The sequence below is a fragment of the Neophocaena asiaeorientalis genome, unplaced genomic scaffold (assembly GCF_003031525.2).
Source record: "Neophocaena asiaeorientalis asiaeorientalis breed wild unplaced genomic scaffold, Neophocaena_asiaeorientalis_V1.1 scaffold362, whole genome shotgun sequence".
In the NCBI taxonomy this organism is placed as follows: domain Eukaryota; kingdom Metazoa; phylum Chordata; class Mammalia; order Artiodactyla; family Phocoenidae; genus Neophocaena; species Neophocaena asiaeorientalis.
In genome coordinates, this window is record NW_020175700.1 from 1,489,946 (window position 1) to 1,508,496 (window position 18,551).

Consider the following 18,551-nt stretch of genomic DNA (forward strand, 5'->3'; position numbering starts at 1 on the left):
CATACATCTAACCCTGGACCTTTCTCTGTCCTTTCATCCATAAGAATCCACAGCTGCCACGCACACATGACCCTCAGGGCAACTTTCTGATCGAGAGAAGAAAAAGGTGGCAAATCGGCCTTCAATTAGAAGCCCAGGGCGGCAAGACAAGGATCATAAATTCCCCACAAGTAACTGGCACACGCTCACTGAACATTCAAACGGGTGGTCAGGGTGGAGTTCGGGACGGGGGAGAAAACCTCACGTGGGCTTCTATCCCCTTCACTTAAGCACGCCCCATGTTCAGGCAGTGGAGGATCCAAGAAGCACGGTAAACGTCTCTTGCAGGTTTCAGATCAGCACATTATCAGCAAATTAAAGGGGCTAACCGAGTCCTAAGGAAGCCCAACCCGCAGGCAGCAACCCGCACGCAGGGGATCCTCCTAGCAGAAGTCTTAAGACGGTCTCATCCATCTCTAAACTGCTCACAGGATTAACGGGAAGGTGATGGGAAGGCTTGATCGATACTGATTTTACCGTCATGGGAGTGACTCATCCTTAAATCCTACCCAGCTTAAAACTCAGCTGTGAACAGAAACAAAACAACATAATAGCAATGTCAGATTGAAAATAGCAAGTATGACTTGTAAACAGTTCATGCTTATAAACAATTAACAGTCACCTCCCCAGTCATCCAGCCTTCTGGATGTGCTGAGAGGAAGTACCGCTCAGGCTCCCAAGTGGGCCAGAGGCAGGACTGTCCTCAGCACAGCCCGCATCAACCCCTCCCCACCACGCTGGAGTCAGGTTTACAAAATAGACCCTGAGGAAGTTAAGATGAGTGCCTCTGAACTGCATTCCATGCATTTGAAAGATGAGTGCTCACCAAGGAACCCAGCTTTCAAAAACTCAAAAGTTAAGCTGTCCTGGAGTACAATTCCCCCCAGGAGCTACTGCAGAGTTTAAAGGCAGCAACTTCTTTGTCCAAAAATGGCAGAAATGGGGTCATGGGAGATTTCCCAATAACCGTGTTCCTCTCAAGAAGCATTCACTTTAAGAGAAGCAATCAGGTGCCCAGAAGACAAACTATACATTTTAAGCATTTGGCCAGAGCATCAGAAGGCAAATGTGCTTATTGCCATCTTGAAAGTATATACCTTCAGGTACTGAATTTCACTTAGTTTTTCAAACCTAACCTGTAACCAACTCTCAAAACTGGCCAAGAACAAATATATATATGTATTATATTATAATAATATAATGTAATATATATATTATTCCATCATTATGGGATGCATGTTTGTGTCCCCTGAAAATTCATATGCTGAAGCCCTAACCCCCAGTGGGATGGTATTAGGATGTGGGGCCTTGAGGGTCATTACGTTTAACGAGGTCATGAGGGTGGGGCCCCTTGGTGGGATGAGTGTCCTTAAAAGAAGAAACCAGAGCATGCGCTCTCTCCCTCCCTCTCTCTCCACCCCATGAAGATACCACGTGAAGACGGCCATCTGCAAACCAGTAAGTAGGCCCTCATCAGACACTCGATCTGCCAGCACCTTGATGTTGGACTTCCAGCCTCCAAAACCGTGGGAAATAAAATGTCTGTTGTTTAACCCCCCCAGTCTATGGTAATTTGTCATAAAAGCCTGAGCCAATGCAGACATCCCTCCAGCTCCATAAGAGCACATCACCAACTTGGGAAAGGGGTGCACCACCCTCTTGTCACGTGACAATACCTCCTGCCCAGGGGAAGACAAGAGTGGTCCCTCGGGCTTGCTTCCAAGATGCAGGGAAAATACCAGTCCAACTTCCAAACCCGGCTAAGCTGCCAGCAGTGAGATTCCTCCCCCAGGGCCCACACCTAGAGACTGCTCAACTGAGCAGGGTGGAGAAAAGTCCTTTCACCGCCAAACAGGCTTGCCTACCTCCCGGTCTTGTTGGAATCCAGCAGGTCCAGGCCTGAGCCCTGACTCCTGGTTAAACTAGAGGGTGACAACTTAGGACAAAGAACCAGGCCCAGAGAGCATCTGCTGGAATGGTGGGCAGGCGGGCCTGGCCTTAGACATGCAGCACATGCCCTGTGCCCTCAAGCAACACACCCCTTGGGGCCTCCATTTTCTCTTCTGTACAGGAAGGCACTGGCTTTTTTCTACTTCGGAGATGCTCCCATTCTTGCTTGCAGAGGTCAAGCCCTTTCCTTCAGGGCTCCCTATGCCGTGGGGGAGACAGTGTGCAGGAAGAAATTGAGTTGTCAAAGCAAATGAAAAACTTCCAGTCTAATCAGTGAGGAAACCAAATATCTAAACAAATCTCTCGTCTGGAAAAATAAGAAAATGAAAAAGCAATTACACGTCACATGGCTGATTAGTAATAAATTTCATTTGTGAGTCGATGGCATGAGAGTCTGACTCCTGACTTGCTTTCCCTGAAAGGAAAACATGATCTGTGACACTCTCTCATTATGGAAAACGAACCTATCCCTGGTGACTCAGCTCAAATCTACATTTGCTGGTGAGGCCTCCCTTGACCTCACACACCCTCCGCTGTGCTCCCATGGCACCTGTGACACCCTTGGCTTGCCTTCTCCACCGTGGCCACCACGGGCAGGGATTAGCCTTCTTCAGTTTGTCTCCCCCACTCTCCCACATGGCATATACTCACAGTTGAACCAATCAAGAAATAAGATTTTTTGAAATTGTGGTAAAATAAACACAACATAAAATGTACCACTTGGGCTTCCCTGGTGGCACAGTGGTTGAGAGTCTGCCTGCCAATGCAGGGGACACGGGTTCGTGTCCCGGTCCGGGAGGATCCCACATGCCGCAGAGTGGCTGGGCCCGTGAGCCATGGCCGCTGAGCCTGCACGTCTGGAGCCTGTGCTCCGCAACAGGAGAGGCCACAGCAGTGAGAGGCCCGCGTACCGCAAAAAATAAAAAATAAAATTTAAAAAAAGTACCACTTTATCCATATTTAAGTGCACAGTTCAGTGTCATTAAACACATTCACGCTGTTGCACAACCATCGCCACCATCCATCCACAGAACACTTTCCATCTGGAGAAACTGAACCTCCAAACCCATCAGACACTAACTCCCCATCCTCCCCCCTCCCCCAGTCCCTGGTACCCACCATTCTACTTTCTGTCACTATAAATGTGACAGCTCTAGGTACCTCATATAAGTGGAATCATATGGTATTTGTTTATTTGTGTCTGGCTTATTTCACTTAACATGATGTCCTCAAGGTTCATCCCTGTTGCAGCATGTGTCAGAACCTTTCCTTTTTAAGGCTGCATAATATTTCATTGCTTGTATGGGTCACATTGTTTAACCATTCATCCATTGATGGACACTTGGGTTGCTTCCACCTTTTGGCTATTGCAAACAATTATTTGCTGCTATGAACATAGGTGTGCAAAATATCTCTGACTCCCTGCTGTCGATTCTTTTGGGTATATACTAACATAGGACTGCTGGATCAGACTGCAATTCTATGTTTAATTTTTCAAGGGACCACTACACTTTTCCACAGTGATTGCATAATTTACTTTCCCACCAGCAATGCACAAGGGCTACAATTTCTTCACATCCTTGCCAACAGTTGTTTTCAATTTTTTGGTAATTGCCATCCTCATGGGTGTGAACTGGTATCTCATTGTCATTTTGATCTGCATTTCCCTAATGACTAGTGATGTGGAGCATCTTTTCATGTGCTTATTGGCCTCAAGGAATAAGTTTTAAACCAAAGGAATTAACTCCTCCCCCTAAGAAAAGCACCATCTCTTACTGTGAGTTGTTTCATCAAGTTGGTTGAGTAAGTGGTTTGGATTCAAGACACATGTCTCTTAGAAACACCACCAAAGGTGATGGCCCCCTAGTGAGACCACCCAAGCCCACCTAACAAGCTCTTGAAGCAGGACTAAACCTGGATCCCCATTCTGGTAAGCAGAGACCCCGTTCAACCCAAGAGAGCAGAGCAAGAGGGCAATTCCTTCTCTCTGTCCTAGGGGAAGCTCTCCAGTAAAGCATTTACTAACCAGGCACCATTTCTGTGGCTGGCTTCCCACCTCCTCACTGAGACCTTCTCTGGCAGCCAGGGACCCAGGCTCTGGGAACTCCCATTCCTGCAAACAGCCCTTGACCTACAAGGGCCACAGGTTCTCAATTTTTCCACACTCTCAATTTTAAATATTTTAATTAGTTTTTCTGGATAAGTAGATTCATGTGTTTCAGATCCTGTGTCCTAAATTTGGGCAGAGGCTATGACTCCCACCCTCATTTCTCACGCAGATCTGCTTCTTCCCCAGAAGGCTGCCTGACCCCTAATTACCTGAGCTATTCCTGAGGAAGGAAGAGAGTGCAGGGCTGTACACGCTTCACACTATTGTGGGAATGACTCATTTCTGTCCTGTAGCGCTGACACCTGGGCTTTCTTGGGATTCAAATAACTGCCTCTCCTGGAGGAGAATGTTTCACACCCTTCCCCGGAGGCAGAAGGGATAACAGGAAGAGAGAGGAACAGAAGGGAGGGAAGTGTCTTCCATCCCCAAAGACGAAGGCTGGACCAAGCACTCGTGAAACTCCTCTAAGTAAAATGAAGCTCAAGTCTTAATGTAAAGGTCAGAGAAGGCAAATGATGCTAAAAGCAGTACATCAGCATCCATACACACCAGGAGGGTACCGATTATTTTTTAAGGAAATAGACAACTTTTCATGTGTATTTCCTCCATCCTTAGCAAAAATAAGAAGAGCTAACCCCTAGTGCAGATGACAGGAACGTCATACATTCAAAGGAATGTATGCGTATTTGCTCATGAAATACTTAGTCTTGTCCTCTGAAATGGGTGCCATTATCAACTCCCATATTACAGATGAGAAAACTGGGGCAGAGAAGGAAAACGCGGTGTCCCAGGAACAGCCCATCAGTAGACTTCTCATTTTGAGAGACTCCAGGCTCTAACTCAAATCTCTAAAGGGAATCTGGACCATCAAACATGACCGGGGAGAAAAGCAGTCTGTGGCACAGCAGAAGGCCTGCTTTCCAACTGAGGAAAACGGACACTCTGAGACGCTTAGGCTCTGCTTGCTCCAACAGGTGAAAAGGGATTTAAAATTCAGAATTCACTATGCTGATAGCAGGAAAGTAGCACCAGGGTCCCCAGGCCCTTCAGGAAGCCTCTGAAACTGGCGTGTTTTTAAGGTTATTTGTCCAGTGAAAACAGCTGCAGAATAGGCAGCAGGAATCTTCCAGCACCAACCCCCAGCTAAGGACCAGCAACTGCTTCTCAGGAGAACTACAACGTGCCTGGTCGAGTTAAAAGCATAAATCAATACGCGTTAAAAAGCACCAGTAGCAAAGCCCAGACCTGGACACAGAGCTGGCATCCCCTTTCAAACAAATCATTCCTCACTGCTCCGGGTGGTGCGGTGAGGCCTGGAAACGGCCCTGCGATATCTGCCAGCACTGCAGGGGGCCAGGCCCTGCCCACCCCAATCGCAGCAGGCCAAGGCCACGGCCAGCCGGGCCCACGACCTAGCTCGGAGGGGAACCAGGGTCATCGCTCGACTGCGTTCCCTTGGAAAGCTGGAAAGCAGCGTACGGCAATGAACGCACAAGCTCACCTGAAGAGGTTTCACTTTTATTTTTAGAGGAGAGGAGTAAGTCTGGAGGCCGTGTTGGCTCCCCCAGTTTCAGCTTGGTCCTCACCCTTACCAGGTACCCCTGATGCCCCCAACAAAGATGAGGTGTATGTGTGTGTGCACTTCTAAAGTCCAGGGCAGCTGTTTCTGAAGGGCTCTGCTGTGGGAGCCGCCTCCTCCTGGGCCTCCCTCACCTACACCTTCGCTGGTTCATGCCAGGGACCCCATCAAGAGGCCAGAGAGGCCTCCCTTGCACACTGTCTCCCAGGGAACACGCTGACGCTCAAAAGGCTGAGTCCCCTCCCAGAGCGCTTGGCTGTCCTGCCCTCCCAACCTCCACGGGCCCTGCCCCACCAGGAGCATTGCCCCTGGGACCCTGAGAGCCAATACATTCAAGGAGCACTGAAGTCAGACGTCCCCCTACAGCCTCTCGTGCTCTTCAGCAGCTCGACGTCCCCACCCCTGCAGCCCACACACTTCATGAGTTCAAAACTTCACTGTAGATATAGGAAAGGAGGTCAATCCTCCAGTGGTTAGCATGTGGGGAAGGCCGGGGCCTGGAGCCCTGGGGAAAGGCCGGCAGGGCCACCACAGCATGTGGAGAAAAGACAGACAAACACATGCATCTGTTGGATGCTTTCTACAAGCTGGTTCTGCTGAGCACCTGAGACACAGTATTGCTAATCCTCGCATCATCCCAAACTACAGATGGGGACGCTGAGGCCTGGAGCTCCTGCTCCAATACCTGCCTACACCTGAGAAAGGGAGGTAGAGGGGTACGTGCGGGGACGGGGGGCTTCAAAGGCAGGCAGCGCTGCGCATAGGCAGCCCCACGACAAGGACAGATGAAAGGCAGGCACTGTGCTGGCTTGTCCTGGTGAGTTCACATCCACTCTGTTCAACATTCGCATGGAGATTTTACAAAACTCTCTTACAATCTGTGCTTGAAATTAATGTGCCAGGTTCAAATGATTATGTTTACATTTTCTATAAGAAATATCCCATCTTACGAGTCTCCTCAGGGGCATGACGCTTTTAACGATAGTCTCTTAGGTGTTAATTATGTTCAGGAGTCCTCGTCACACCATCCTAGACAAGTAAACTTCCGGGGGAGGGGAGGTGTGCAGGGAGCAGGCTTCACCTCCAATGGCCCTACGATGAGGCCGTCAAAGGCCTTATCCAGAGCCCTAAAGAAGAGGGAGCACTTAAGTGACAGAGGTCTTTAAGATTAGCTACTGTCCCTGCCAGGATCCACTGCAAAAGTCTACTGGCCTCAGCAAGAAAACAATGCAAGAAACAGAAGCAAATGTCTGCTCACAGTGGTGCTGCTGCTTCCAACTAGACCTTCCTAAGAACTCCATCTCTCTCTACATTGTCTCAGGATCTGAGGACTAGAAAACCCATAAGAAACAGCCTAGAGGGTCCCTGTCATTCAGAGGGAAGAGTGTGAGTGGTCAGCAGCTGCAGAGGAGGCAGTGCCCACCGGACCCCCTGAGCCTCCCCCCTGCTCCCCTGCATCAGGCCAAGCCAGGCACACCACACAGCAGAGCCCAGCCCGACTGCTTGCCTCCAATCAGGAGCCCAGCTCCACATAGTTTGAAGCCTGCCACGGACACAATTGGTGCTGATGAGTGATTCATTAAACCCTACCTATAGGGAACTTCTGGAACAAGGCTTCCCTCCAGAGGGATGAGGCAGCCTTGACACAGGGCTAGAATCACAAGTGACCTTTCCAGGGGTTCTAAGATTTTTATTCACCTCAGTGTACAAAAAGCCTGATGAAACAATGATTTTAAAGATTGCTTTCAAGTTCTATGTAGCAGTAACTGGCCTGATAAAATGTTTCACCTGGCAGAGTGATCATGACAAGATGAAAATAAATTTGTTGTAAATAGTGTTGTAAAGAGTGCTTCGAAGTGAATGGGGGGTTGGGGAGAGGGACGGAGTTTGTCCCTTTAAGAAGTCTTCTGTTTCTTGAGGTCTTCCTAAGTGCCAGGCACTGAGCCGCGTCCTGGGAATTCAAGGATGACCAAGGTACCATTCCCTTCCCCGACCAGTGGGATAAAACAATTTGGGGGTGATGCATTAATAGGGGTATAAGGAGAGAGCTGTGAGGCCATCCAGCATGCAGGATCAAGGCCACCAGAGAGGGGGAACTGTAGCTAATTCTGAAAAGAGTTTGCCAGAGGGCAAATTGGTAATATAGTTGTTCCAAGCAGAGAGGCTCCCACCTGCCAAGGCAGAGAGACTTGAATGGGTACAGCCTGTTTCAGAAACAGCCGGAGCTGCTGTTCAAAATGTCTTAGATGATGGCAGGTTGCAGTCCTCTATCAGACAGCCAAACCAATGACTTCCAAATTAAGAATAATAAAAAGCAATCACGGAGAGACCAGTCTAAAACTTTCAAACTGTAAAACTGAAGAGCTACCTATACACTAACTTAGTGTAGCCTCAATTAAGGAAGTGAGAAAGTGGATTCTGAAAATACTCAAGAAGTATGAAGCCAAATATAGAAAAATATCTAACAAAATACAACCAATGTGAGACCCAACACCAGCAATAACAGTGTTTGTTACTATTCTCTATTAGGATTTCTGGCTGGTAAACACCTGAACTACATAAAAACTGCCCAAGGGCACACATTTAAGAATAATAATTAAAGTTTTACCACATATTTTAAGTAGAACAATGGGAAATAAATCTTCCTTATTTTTAAAAATGAATCAATAGGTTTTTCAAATCTCTAACCTCAAAAGAAGTATTTTAGAAGTTGTCATTTTCTAAAGTCCTGTAAAAACATCTTAAATCCCAAATTGTAAAAGGCACACTAGATATAACAACTTTGCCAAAGTTGCTCACATCACTTAGGAAGACCCTAATTCTCTCATGCTAGCTCACTGTTGCAGTAGAACAATCTTAATTCAAAACCATATCCCAACGGTTCCTACAGAAGCCTGCAGTCTCCACATTTTCCTGCAAACCGGATTCCCAGGAACCAAGCCAAACAGCAAAATCTAAGAAGGGCAGTGGGGTAATTGCTATCTTCATCCATAGGGCACTGTTAATTCAGGACCCAAGAGGCTAAATTTCCTTTCTGGCCACTAGATGGCGCCTATGCATTAGTGAGGTGGGCAAAGTGCACACTGGACACTTCTTGGGCACCAGCAAAAATTGACATGAAAGAATTAAGAGAGAAAGCATAATAAACAGATCTCTGAAATGGATGCTGCACTGCAGGCACTGGCCACTGTTTACTGAAAAATGGTAAAATCACACAACTGTGTTTAACAAGCAAATTGCAATCCTGTTAATATGCACCTTAGCAAAATAAAGCTTTATTACAGAACATTTATTGAGCACCTACTATGTGCCAGGCTCTGACAATGGCAGTCAAATGTCAAGTGCGTCCTATATTTCTAGCACTACCCAAATAACATCTCTGTTCAAGGATGTCATGTCATGAGCAGTAGCAAGCTAAAGTCTGAGGGCTCAGCATATGCCAGCCTCTGTTCTAAGCACTTGACATATGTATCAGTTCACTTCGTTTTTCTGAATAAATGTCTGGAATAGGTTCTATTAAAATTATAATATTACAGGGCTTCCCTGGTGGCGCAGTGGTTGAGAATCTGCCTGCCAGTACAGGGGACACGGGTTCAATCCCTGGTCCGGGAGGATCCCACATGCCGTGGAGCAACTGGGCTGTGTGCCACAACTACTGAGCCTGTGCTCTAGAGCGTGCGAGCCACAACTACTGAAGCCCATGTGCCTAGAGCCCGTGCTCCGCCACAAGAGAAGCCACCACAGTGAGAAGCCCGCACGCAGCAACGAAGACCCAACGCAGCCAAAAATTAATTAATTAATTAATTTAAAAATAAACTATAGTATTGCAGATGAGGGAACTGAGGCACAGGAAGATTAAACAATTTGCTTGAGACCTTAGCTATTGAGCAGCTGAGATTCAAACCCAAGCCCTTTGGCTGCCCTGCTCTCTACAGCCTCATAAAATGACAACAGCTCAGGTACCAGACAAAACAAATCACTGTTTACCGGCACAGCAGGGGGTATGACATCAAAAGGAATAAGGGGGAAAATCAGGTCTATAGAAATGAGGGTAATCAAGAAAAGCTTCAGGAAGGAGAAGGAATCTGAGTTAGAAATTAAAGGATGGCATCTCAGATGTACTATAACCACAGGAAGGTATTTGAGGAACAGGAATTAACTGACTTAGTGTCCCATCTTTAGACAGTTACAGTATTGTCCCTATTTCACAGATCTGAAACCTAGAAATATTTTTAAATGAAAAAATATTCCTCTTCCCCCAATTTTTCTGACCTTAATTTTCTAAATATATTAGAAGATGGTTTTATTTTGTTGTTTAATGAGAAAAGGAGAAAACTCTCCCCCAATTATTTCAAGTCTCTACATTTCTGTTGAGACTCAGAAAAGTTAACTTGTTCAGGGCCTGGGAACTAATTGGCAGCGAAGGCGAAACTAGAACCAGGTGACCTTGCTGTGCTCTAGAGTAGCACTTTCCACTATTCAGTTTGGAGGGGGGAGGGGACAGGGAGCAGTAAAGAGGAAAAACATGCCAAGCCATGAACACAGCAGGAGCAAAACCATGGAGACAGGAATAGGCTTACTTACCGCACAGCTAGAGCCCATTGCTGGAGAGTGCTGGGAATTCACACGGGATCCCTACAGCAAAGTCTCAGTAGGACGGATTACAGCCCAAGATGGGGGCCCTTGGACCTGATTCCTGGACCATGATGCGGCACATGCTGAGTATCTGGGGCTGGCAAGTCCATCAAAGCAGAGGGAGGGCGCAGGAGTCAGAGTGCCCGGCCCAGAGGCCAACCAAGCATCTCCTCTAAGAGTCCATGCAGGTCTGGACTGGACCAGGGTGGAGCCAGAAATGCACAAATCTGAACAATTTCAAGGGACTCAGTGAGGTAGAAAGGAAACATTCAATGAATGAGTCTCCCCAGAAAAGGGCTGATGAACTGAAATTTAACTAGGAATTCCATCCTGATCCAACATTTGTTGTTGAAATTCTTACTGAGGTAACGTTAGACAGAAAATCCTAAATATATCGCTCGACAAAGTAAAGCAGCAATACAAAAGAATTTCCTGTGATTAAACTATACCATGCTGTGACCTCACATGTGCCATGAACTCATTATCCACAGAAATCAGACAACAGAACTACGGAAGCTGAACAGCAGATCTTCCTCTGTCGCTGGTCTCTTTGTTCTTTTGTTTTCATGACAATCTGTGCTCCTCTTTCAAATTCGGAGTCTGTGAGCTATTGGTAGGTATTACCCCACTACTGTGAGACCCCAGAAAATTAGGTGGGGAGAATAAACACAGGATGACACTGATAATCTGAGCACAACTGCTGAGGGTTTTGCAACCTAAATATAATTAATAGCTGATGACTTAAAACTATTGCCAGCTGATAGAGGAAGGTAGATCGTGGACCTCTCACCTGGGCTTTCTTTCTATGCTTACTACTTTTCTCCAGGAGGTTATTAAAGGTCACTAGTATGCTTCCAATTTCAGAAAAATTGTTATAAACTCATCTCTCCCTAATCATCATCAGACTTTTCTCCCTTAAAGTGTTATTAACTAAAATTTGCCTAACTCAAATTGGTACTGTCTCACGTACTTAGTCTAACATGTATTTCCAATAATCAATTTTATAGAGACAAACCACTGACTGTATTTTATATGAGAGGATAAGCTGAAAGTAGGCATCCAAAACATCTAAGGAAAATTTTAAAGTTCTGCTCTATAAAACATTTATGCTTTAAGACTGTCAACATATATTTGTTCTCTCACGTCAAGAGTAATTTAGGAAGCAGTATGCATACACCTGAATTACCAACCTGACAAATAATTCCGAAGCCAGTTTAAAGAAAGCTCGTGATAGGTTTAAAAAAAAAAAAAAAAGTAGCCATAAAAAAGTATACAAAACAGCAACAATAATGTACTTGAAACTGTCAGAACTCGGATGAATGGATGGAAATACACACACACAATTCTGAACAAGTGGCATTTTTTATTATATAACTATTACTAAAGTAGATGCTTGTCTTGTTAAGGGAACTAAGAGGCTAAGGAGTGATATAAAAAATAAACTTTCAAACCTCCCTCCCCCAAGAACTTTCTGAACTAGGAATAGAATACTTCCTCAAGTCTTTAAAATATAAATGCTTAAATTAAAAAACAAATTTTTAAGGCTTCCAGACTATCACAATGTGAACAATTTAAAGCAGGTATAGCTATCTCTGCAGCATTTGGTGGTACCTGTCTTATGCATGCACATTTTCCCTATGTGGCTAGCCTCCAATCTATTTCAAATAAGAAACCATCAGCAATCATACATGGGACACTCAGCTCCATGGACGCATCCCCAGCAACTGACCAAGTAGCCATCACCAGTACTAACCAAGGAGAGGACCAATATGAGAATAAAGGCAGTCCCTGCATCCCTACCTACCTTTCCCCGTCACAAATAGTAGCAACAATACACGGTAAAAGTTATTGCAATCATAGGCATTCATCCCTCATCATAAAAGAAACTTTCTGCTGTGTTCCAGTAAAATCTGAATAGCAACCTATAAGTTTAAAAATTCTTCTAGTCCAGGGCAGAAAAAAGAAAGAAAAATGAAAGCCTCATTTACTAGTTTGTTTTAGTGTTTTAAACAAACATAGCAAGTAACTTCTATGTTTTGACTCATATTTAAAATCATATGTAGAATAGTTTATGATATCAGAACAAATTTTTAAACTTAAAGAATTGAGTCCAATAAGTACTCAACATGTATTTATTGAGGAAAAGAGGAAAGAGAAAAAACCATTTAATTCAAGTAAAGAAATATCAATATTTCCTTCAGATTTTGAAATTAATCAATTTCATAAGCCCTAAGTGAAGCTGGCATAAGTGGAAAAAGTAGAGAAGTCTTCTAAACATATTATTTGGGATTTTACAACATGAGTAAAACTGATGATTTAAAAATGGGGAAAAAAATAGAAAACAATTTAGTCTTCAAACTGCAAAAGTCTCGAAATCAAAGACACTGTTAATATTTTGAGTCGAATATAACCAAAACAATTTATCAAAAGAAATGAACTTCACCATGCCCAGGGAATGTGCATCTATTGAGATAACAACCTAACTTGTTTTTAAAGATCTTCTGTTTACCAACCGTTTTACACAAAATGTATGCCCCTTCCTCAGAAGAAATCAGTTCTTTCCAGATCCTTGGGGGTTGGTATAAGGGTGGTACTTATTTCAAAGTTTTAATCTTTCCAAATACTGAAAATCCTCCCCAAATGTCAACAAGTCTCAATGTGCAAAAACATTGGGACTGTTGTTCCCCACTCCCCCCACCCACCCCACCCCCCCTGCCACCTTAGATTTACAAATAACTGGAAAAGTTCCTCTCGATAATTGGATGCCAAACACCATTTTCAAGGAGAAGTCAGAGTGCTTCATTCATAATTCAACTTGTCTTTAAAGTGTTCAGAATTTTCCTTTGGAACATCTCAGACAGAGAAATCAAGAAACTATATCCCAAGCACGTGTGCAACTATTATATATTTAGTACAATTGAGAGGCATGCATCTCTTGGACTCAGATAGCACCTGTCATAAGTTGGCTAAGAACAGCAGTTCAAAGCAAGTTGGCCTGTGGGCACAAATATCTCTTCTATGAACTAGGGTTGATTTTTAAGTGAGTTTTGAAAACAAATCGAAAAAAATCACAACCCAGAGAGAAACATGGCTTGGACATTTTACAATTAAAAAACATTTCAAGATTTAATTGCCTCCTCAATCTCTTTCTTAGCCCCTCACACTTTTAAAAGCAGTCAAGTACTTTAAATTAAATAAGGCCTTACAATTATGAAAGTTACATGTACACACCTGTAACTCCTACTAAAGTTTTGGCAAATGGTAACTACGACACTGTCCGTTTTTAATCACAATTGTCATAACCAATGTTATAAAGAAGGCAGTGCAGCTGATCGAGATGGGTGACTGTCTCATGGATGCCACAGCCTGCCAGCAACAATGCAATAGGAGGGAAGGTATTAATAAGGCAAGCGGTGCTGCACAGGCCTTCAGAATATCAACAGTGATTTGCTTCCTGTCTTAAGTCTACAGAAATGTTTTTAAAGGGCCTTTAAAATGTTATTTGAGAACTGTGTACCCTGTGCTGAGTCTGAAAAAGATCTGAATTTTCCAGAAACTCTGTTTCATGCACGATTATACAAAAATGCCCCAAGGACAAAAGTGAAGTTCTCTTTCTGTGCAGGCTCGGGCATCACTTAACAAAGGATCCAGCTTCCATACAGCAGGTGCTCAATAAGTGCTGGCTGGATTCAGTTGCTTCTTACAGCTCATTCTTACAAAACAAATGAAACCAGATTTAAAAGGAAGCTACTGTCCCTGGAGGGCTCTCCTTGGCAAAACTCTAAGGCAACAAGTGAAAACGATACAGTTGATATTCATTACTGCCCTGATCTTGCAACAATAAGAAGAACAGGAAACATTTTTATTAGTAAACTGAGCCTCAGATGAAGACCAAAAACAAATATAAACAATTGAATTTCCGGTCTTTTCCTATTAAAAGGCCAAGGTAAATCTGGATAAAGACAGAACAGTTTGAAAACAAAAATGCCTTTGGCTATGTTTTTTAATCTTTTGTTCAATAAGAAATTTTAATTAAAAAATAAAATAATCACTGTATACCTGAAAAAGCTGCTGTATCCTACACAGATTCTCTTTCCTGCTCAGATTCTGGAGCTATTTAAGAAATAAAACAAGCAACAAAGAAGAAAAAGAAAGCCCACTGCATTAAAATGAACAGTTCTTCCTCAGTTTTTACTACCAGGTTGGTTAATATGGGATATCAAAAAAAAGACAGTGGAAATTCTTTATCATCTTAAACATTACATTCTTTCTTGTTCGAAAACATATGTAAGAAAACCGGAATAGAAAATGCCATCCAGACTCGGCTCCTAAACTCTCATCTTGGAAAGATCAACATCGTTTCAGATTCAGTTAAGGATTTTACTGTCACAAATCGGACTTTCACTACTAGCACTTGCGTTTTTTTAACCCAACCCCTTAATCCTTAATGTGAGCTATGTGTAACGAAGATTCTTTTTTCCTGTCTGTCTTTTTCTCCTATGGCACTGAATCTCTGCTGTTAGAGCTTCAGCGATCAGTTTGTAGTTCATGGATCTGAAAAACTCCATAAATTAAAAAAAGACATCAACCTGCTGGACAAATTTACTTAATAATTTTAATCTAGATTCTATGTTCAGAGTAACACAACGCATTCTTTTCAACCTTAGCATATTTCTTTTTTAAAAAAATCCCATATTACATTTGGGATATAATTCACATAGCATAAAAATCACTCATTTAAAGTGTACAATTCAATGGTTTTTAGTATTTTCAGAAGGTTGTGCAATCATCGCCACAAACTAATTTTAGAATATTTTCATCACCCCAAAAAGAAACCCTGCATCCATTAGCGGCCACTCCCCACCCCCTCCTCCCCCAGCCCTATGCAACCACTAATCTACTTTCTGTCTGTATGGATTTGCTTATTCTGGACTTCATATAAATGGAATCATACAATACGTGGTCTTTTGTGACTGACTTCTTTCACTTAGCATGTTTTTAATGTTCTTCCAGTCAACCTTAGCATATTTCTTAACATTGGATTCTTCTAATCCTTCTGACAAATCAAACATATACCCTTTTAAACTTCTAACCCACGCCCCACCCCTCCGCAAAAGTACCGTTTACTTGCTATTTCCCTCTAGAGACGCTAAACTATAATTTGCTATTTAGGTTCTTTCCAAACTTCTTATTCTGGATTCTTCTCCTGGTAATAAAACAGCAACTTCTTTTAACACCAACCTTTCACATACCTACATTTCCCTGACAATAAGATACGACTGTACCTGGGGCAGAAAGATGACACAGCTTTTTAATGAGATGGCCACAATACATTTAAAGTGCACATTGACTTTTTTTATATAAAAAAGCATCATATTATTTGGCTATCACTCCTAACTCCCAAACCTCCCTTCTTCAGATGCACTGTTCACAGTACATTGATACAAAATTCTGTATGACTTCAACTGCTTCGAAACTTCTTGATTTTCTAAGTTAAAGATTTAAAAAATCATCCCTACTGCTATCACACTCTGAGAGAAAACACTAATCCCTAAACAGGCCAACACAATATTAATCAACAGCACCCCAGTCTTTATTATATTACACTAGACAGTCAAAAGAATGTTGGTCTCTGATAGGACTCAGTGGTTTATTTCTATCAGAAGTAAGCATTCCAGCACCTTTTGGACTAAGGACTGAACACACGCTGACACTGAGCATATCATTTACTCCTGAAAACTTCCAAGCTGTAGGTAGGGAGGGGCAGGTAGTGAGTTTGAACTTCAACAAACCATAATGAGGATTGGGGTGCTTTCTGGCCATCCATCAAGTTTTCAGAAACCAACCATTTTCAAGGGACCCTTGAGCAAAGCTTTGGCATCTAGGACTATAAAAGTATGTTAAAATGCCCCTACCCCTCCTGTTTTCTCAGGGGAAAAAACCACCTTTCACAAAGATATTTTTCACGAAGAACTCCAAACATGATATCCTTTTTTTTTTTATTTTTATTTTTTTGATATCCTTTTTTAAAATGCCGGAGTCCTGCATGGGAGAAGCAAGGCCATTCCTGCTGCTGTGAACTTCAGAACTTACTAACATTAAACCATAAAACTAGAAACACGACACAGTTCAACCACATGCTGTAGTAAAATGGATTAACTCTCCTGTGTCTCCTAAGCTATATTTAGCTTTTAAAGGCTAGAAACCCTCCTCTGTCCCCCCAAACACCATCTGCGAGCCTTAGAAGGGAGCCGAAAGCCCTTCGCCCAATCCAGCCAGAGGAAAGTTTAGAAAACAAAGAACAGGAGAGTTCAGACTTGTAGAAGGTCCGGACTCAATCAGAGTCTTACTCCATGAAGTAAACACGCTAATTCTATAAAAATCTGCTCTTACTCCATCATGGACTCATTTCTTACAAAACGTTTTAGAAGGGTTTGTTTACAGGAACAGCCTTTCCGAACTGCCCCTATGATGGGGACAGACAACCCCCGCTGCCTCCCGATTCCCCCCCCTCACTCTTCGAGGCTCCGTCGTGATTTTTCAAAGTTAATTGGCACCACCTGCATACCCTCGGCAAGCATTACTCACCAACACGCCCTCGTCGTTCCTAGCCCCAGTTCTGTGGCTGCATTTAAACTTTAATCCTGTTCAAGTTACCCTGCCATCGCGAATGTATCAGTAAGCCTCACTTTAATGTTTTGAGAAGAACAGGACTCCCTCCTTTCCTCCCTCCACACACCGCGGGGCCCTAAGTTCTCACTCCCTCCCTCCCCGCACTTCCCTACCCCTACCCGACACTACCAAAACAAAAGCTATCAGATTGCAGGCGACAGCGTGTGGAGCGATATTGCTTATTAACTATGTACAAAGGAAGTGCGGGGCAGCGGGGGAGGGAGTGCAACAAAACTCTGGCCACGAAACCCAGCCCAAGGTTGCGCGCTAGCAAAACAAAACACCCTCCTCCGCACCCCCGCCGCCGCAGATCCTGGCGCCCCTTAAACGACGACGCACGACACCTCTCGCCAGGGCCCGGCGTCTCGGTGTCCCGGAGCGGCCGTGTGGCTGCAGCTACAGCCCCGCGTTGCGAGCACGTGTATGGAAATGCAAGTCGGCTCCGACCACACACCCACTCCCGCACACTCGGATGCTGCCCTACCACCCCTAGCCCTGCCAGGAGGAGGAGAGCGTCCACCCGCCGGTAGAAACTGGGAGAAGCTCCCAGCACCCTCTGAACTGGGGGTCCGGACGCGCTCCCCGGAACAGCCCAACTGACGCAGGGCCCCCGACCTCGCACTCTTCCAGGGGCTTCATGGAGGGGTGGGGGGGGCCTAGGCGGGAACGCTCCCCGCACCCCCAAGCAGCACTGAGCAGCCCCGGGAAGCCGGGGACTGGCGACCCACCGCGGGTCCGGCGAAAGCGACATGGAAGGCCAGGAACCCAAAGAGCCCAAGGGACAAAGCGCGTTGGGCCACAGAAGGCCGCGCTGGAATGTTTGGAAACCCATCCTGGGGCTGCGAAGCCTCTCCGCCAGGCACCTCCTCCAGGGCACCTTGCACCCCCAAAGGCCAGCAGGCTGCCCGCTCCCACCACCGGTCACCGAGTTTGCCCCAGCCGCGAGGTGGCCGCGCGAGCTGTCACCGCCGCCTGCGCGGTGCGCGGCGCCGCGCACCGGGAGGGGCGCGTGGTGCGGGAAGCCGGGCGCGAACTTCCCTGCTGGAGCCCGCGGGCCGCCCGGGAGTGAGCGCTGCGGAGACAGCCGACCCCCGGGGCAGGGCTCTAGGGACAGCGAAAGAGAAAGCCACCGAGGCCCTTCCCACGTGGGGATGCGCTGAGCTGGGGCCCGCGGGGCTCCAAACTAACGAGCCTGGGCCCCGGGGCCCCTCCAGCCTTCCGGCCGAGCCCCTCGGCGCCCCGCCCCGCGGCTCCCGAGACCGGGAGCCCGACAGCTGCGACGGTGGCAACTCGTGTTTCGCAAACAGGGCGCAGCCCCTCAGAGGAAAAGTTCCCGCAGTGGCCGCGGGCGGCGGGCACATACTCACTTTCTCCACTCGTCGGCCAGAGCGAGAGCGCGGCGGAGAAAAATAGGAGCCCCCACAGCGAGGTCGGGGACCCTCCTCCGGAGCCAGACTTCATTCCTTTTATTTGGGACGAAATTCCCCTTTCTCAAAAAAAAAGGGGGGTGGGAAGGAAAAGAAAAAGTCTCAAACTCAGTCTTCGCCCCCCCCCTCCAAAAACAAG

General features: G+C 45.4%; 1 protein-coding gene across 4 annotated transcripts in view; it reads right to left on the reverse strand.

Moving 5' to 3' along the window:
- Positions 1-18,545, reverse strand: part of IGF1R (insulin like growth factor 1 receptor) — a 303,286-nt gene extending 284,741 nt beyond the window's left edge. For all 4 annotated transcript variants that reach the window (XR_003001377.1, XM_024732051.1, XM_024732050.1 and 1 more), the window contains exon 1: positions 18,353-18,545. Coding sequence is in view for 3 of the 4 variants with exons in the window: in XM_024732051.1 (XP_024587819.1) it covers positions 18,353-18,446 (94 nt within the window). In the remaining variant the exon portion in view is untranslated. The remainder of the gene's footprint in view (positions 1-18,352) is intronic.
- Between the last annotated feature and the right edge of the window lie 6 nt (positions 18,546-18,551).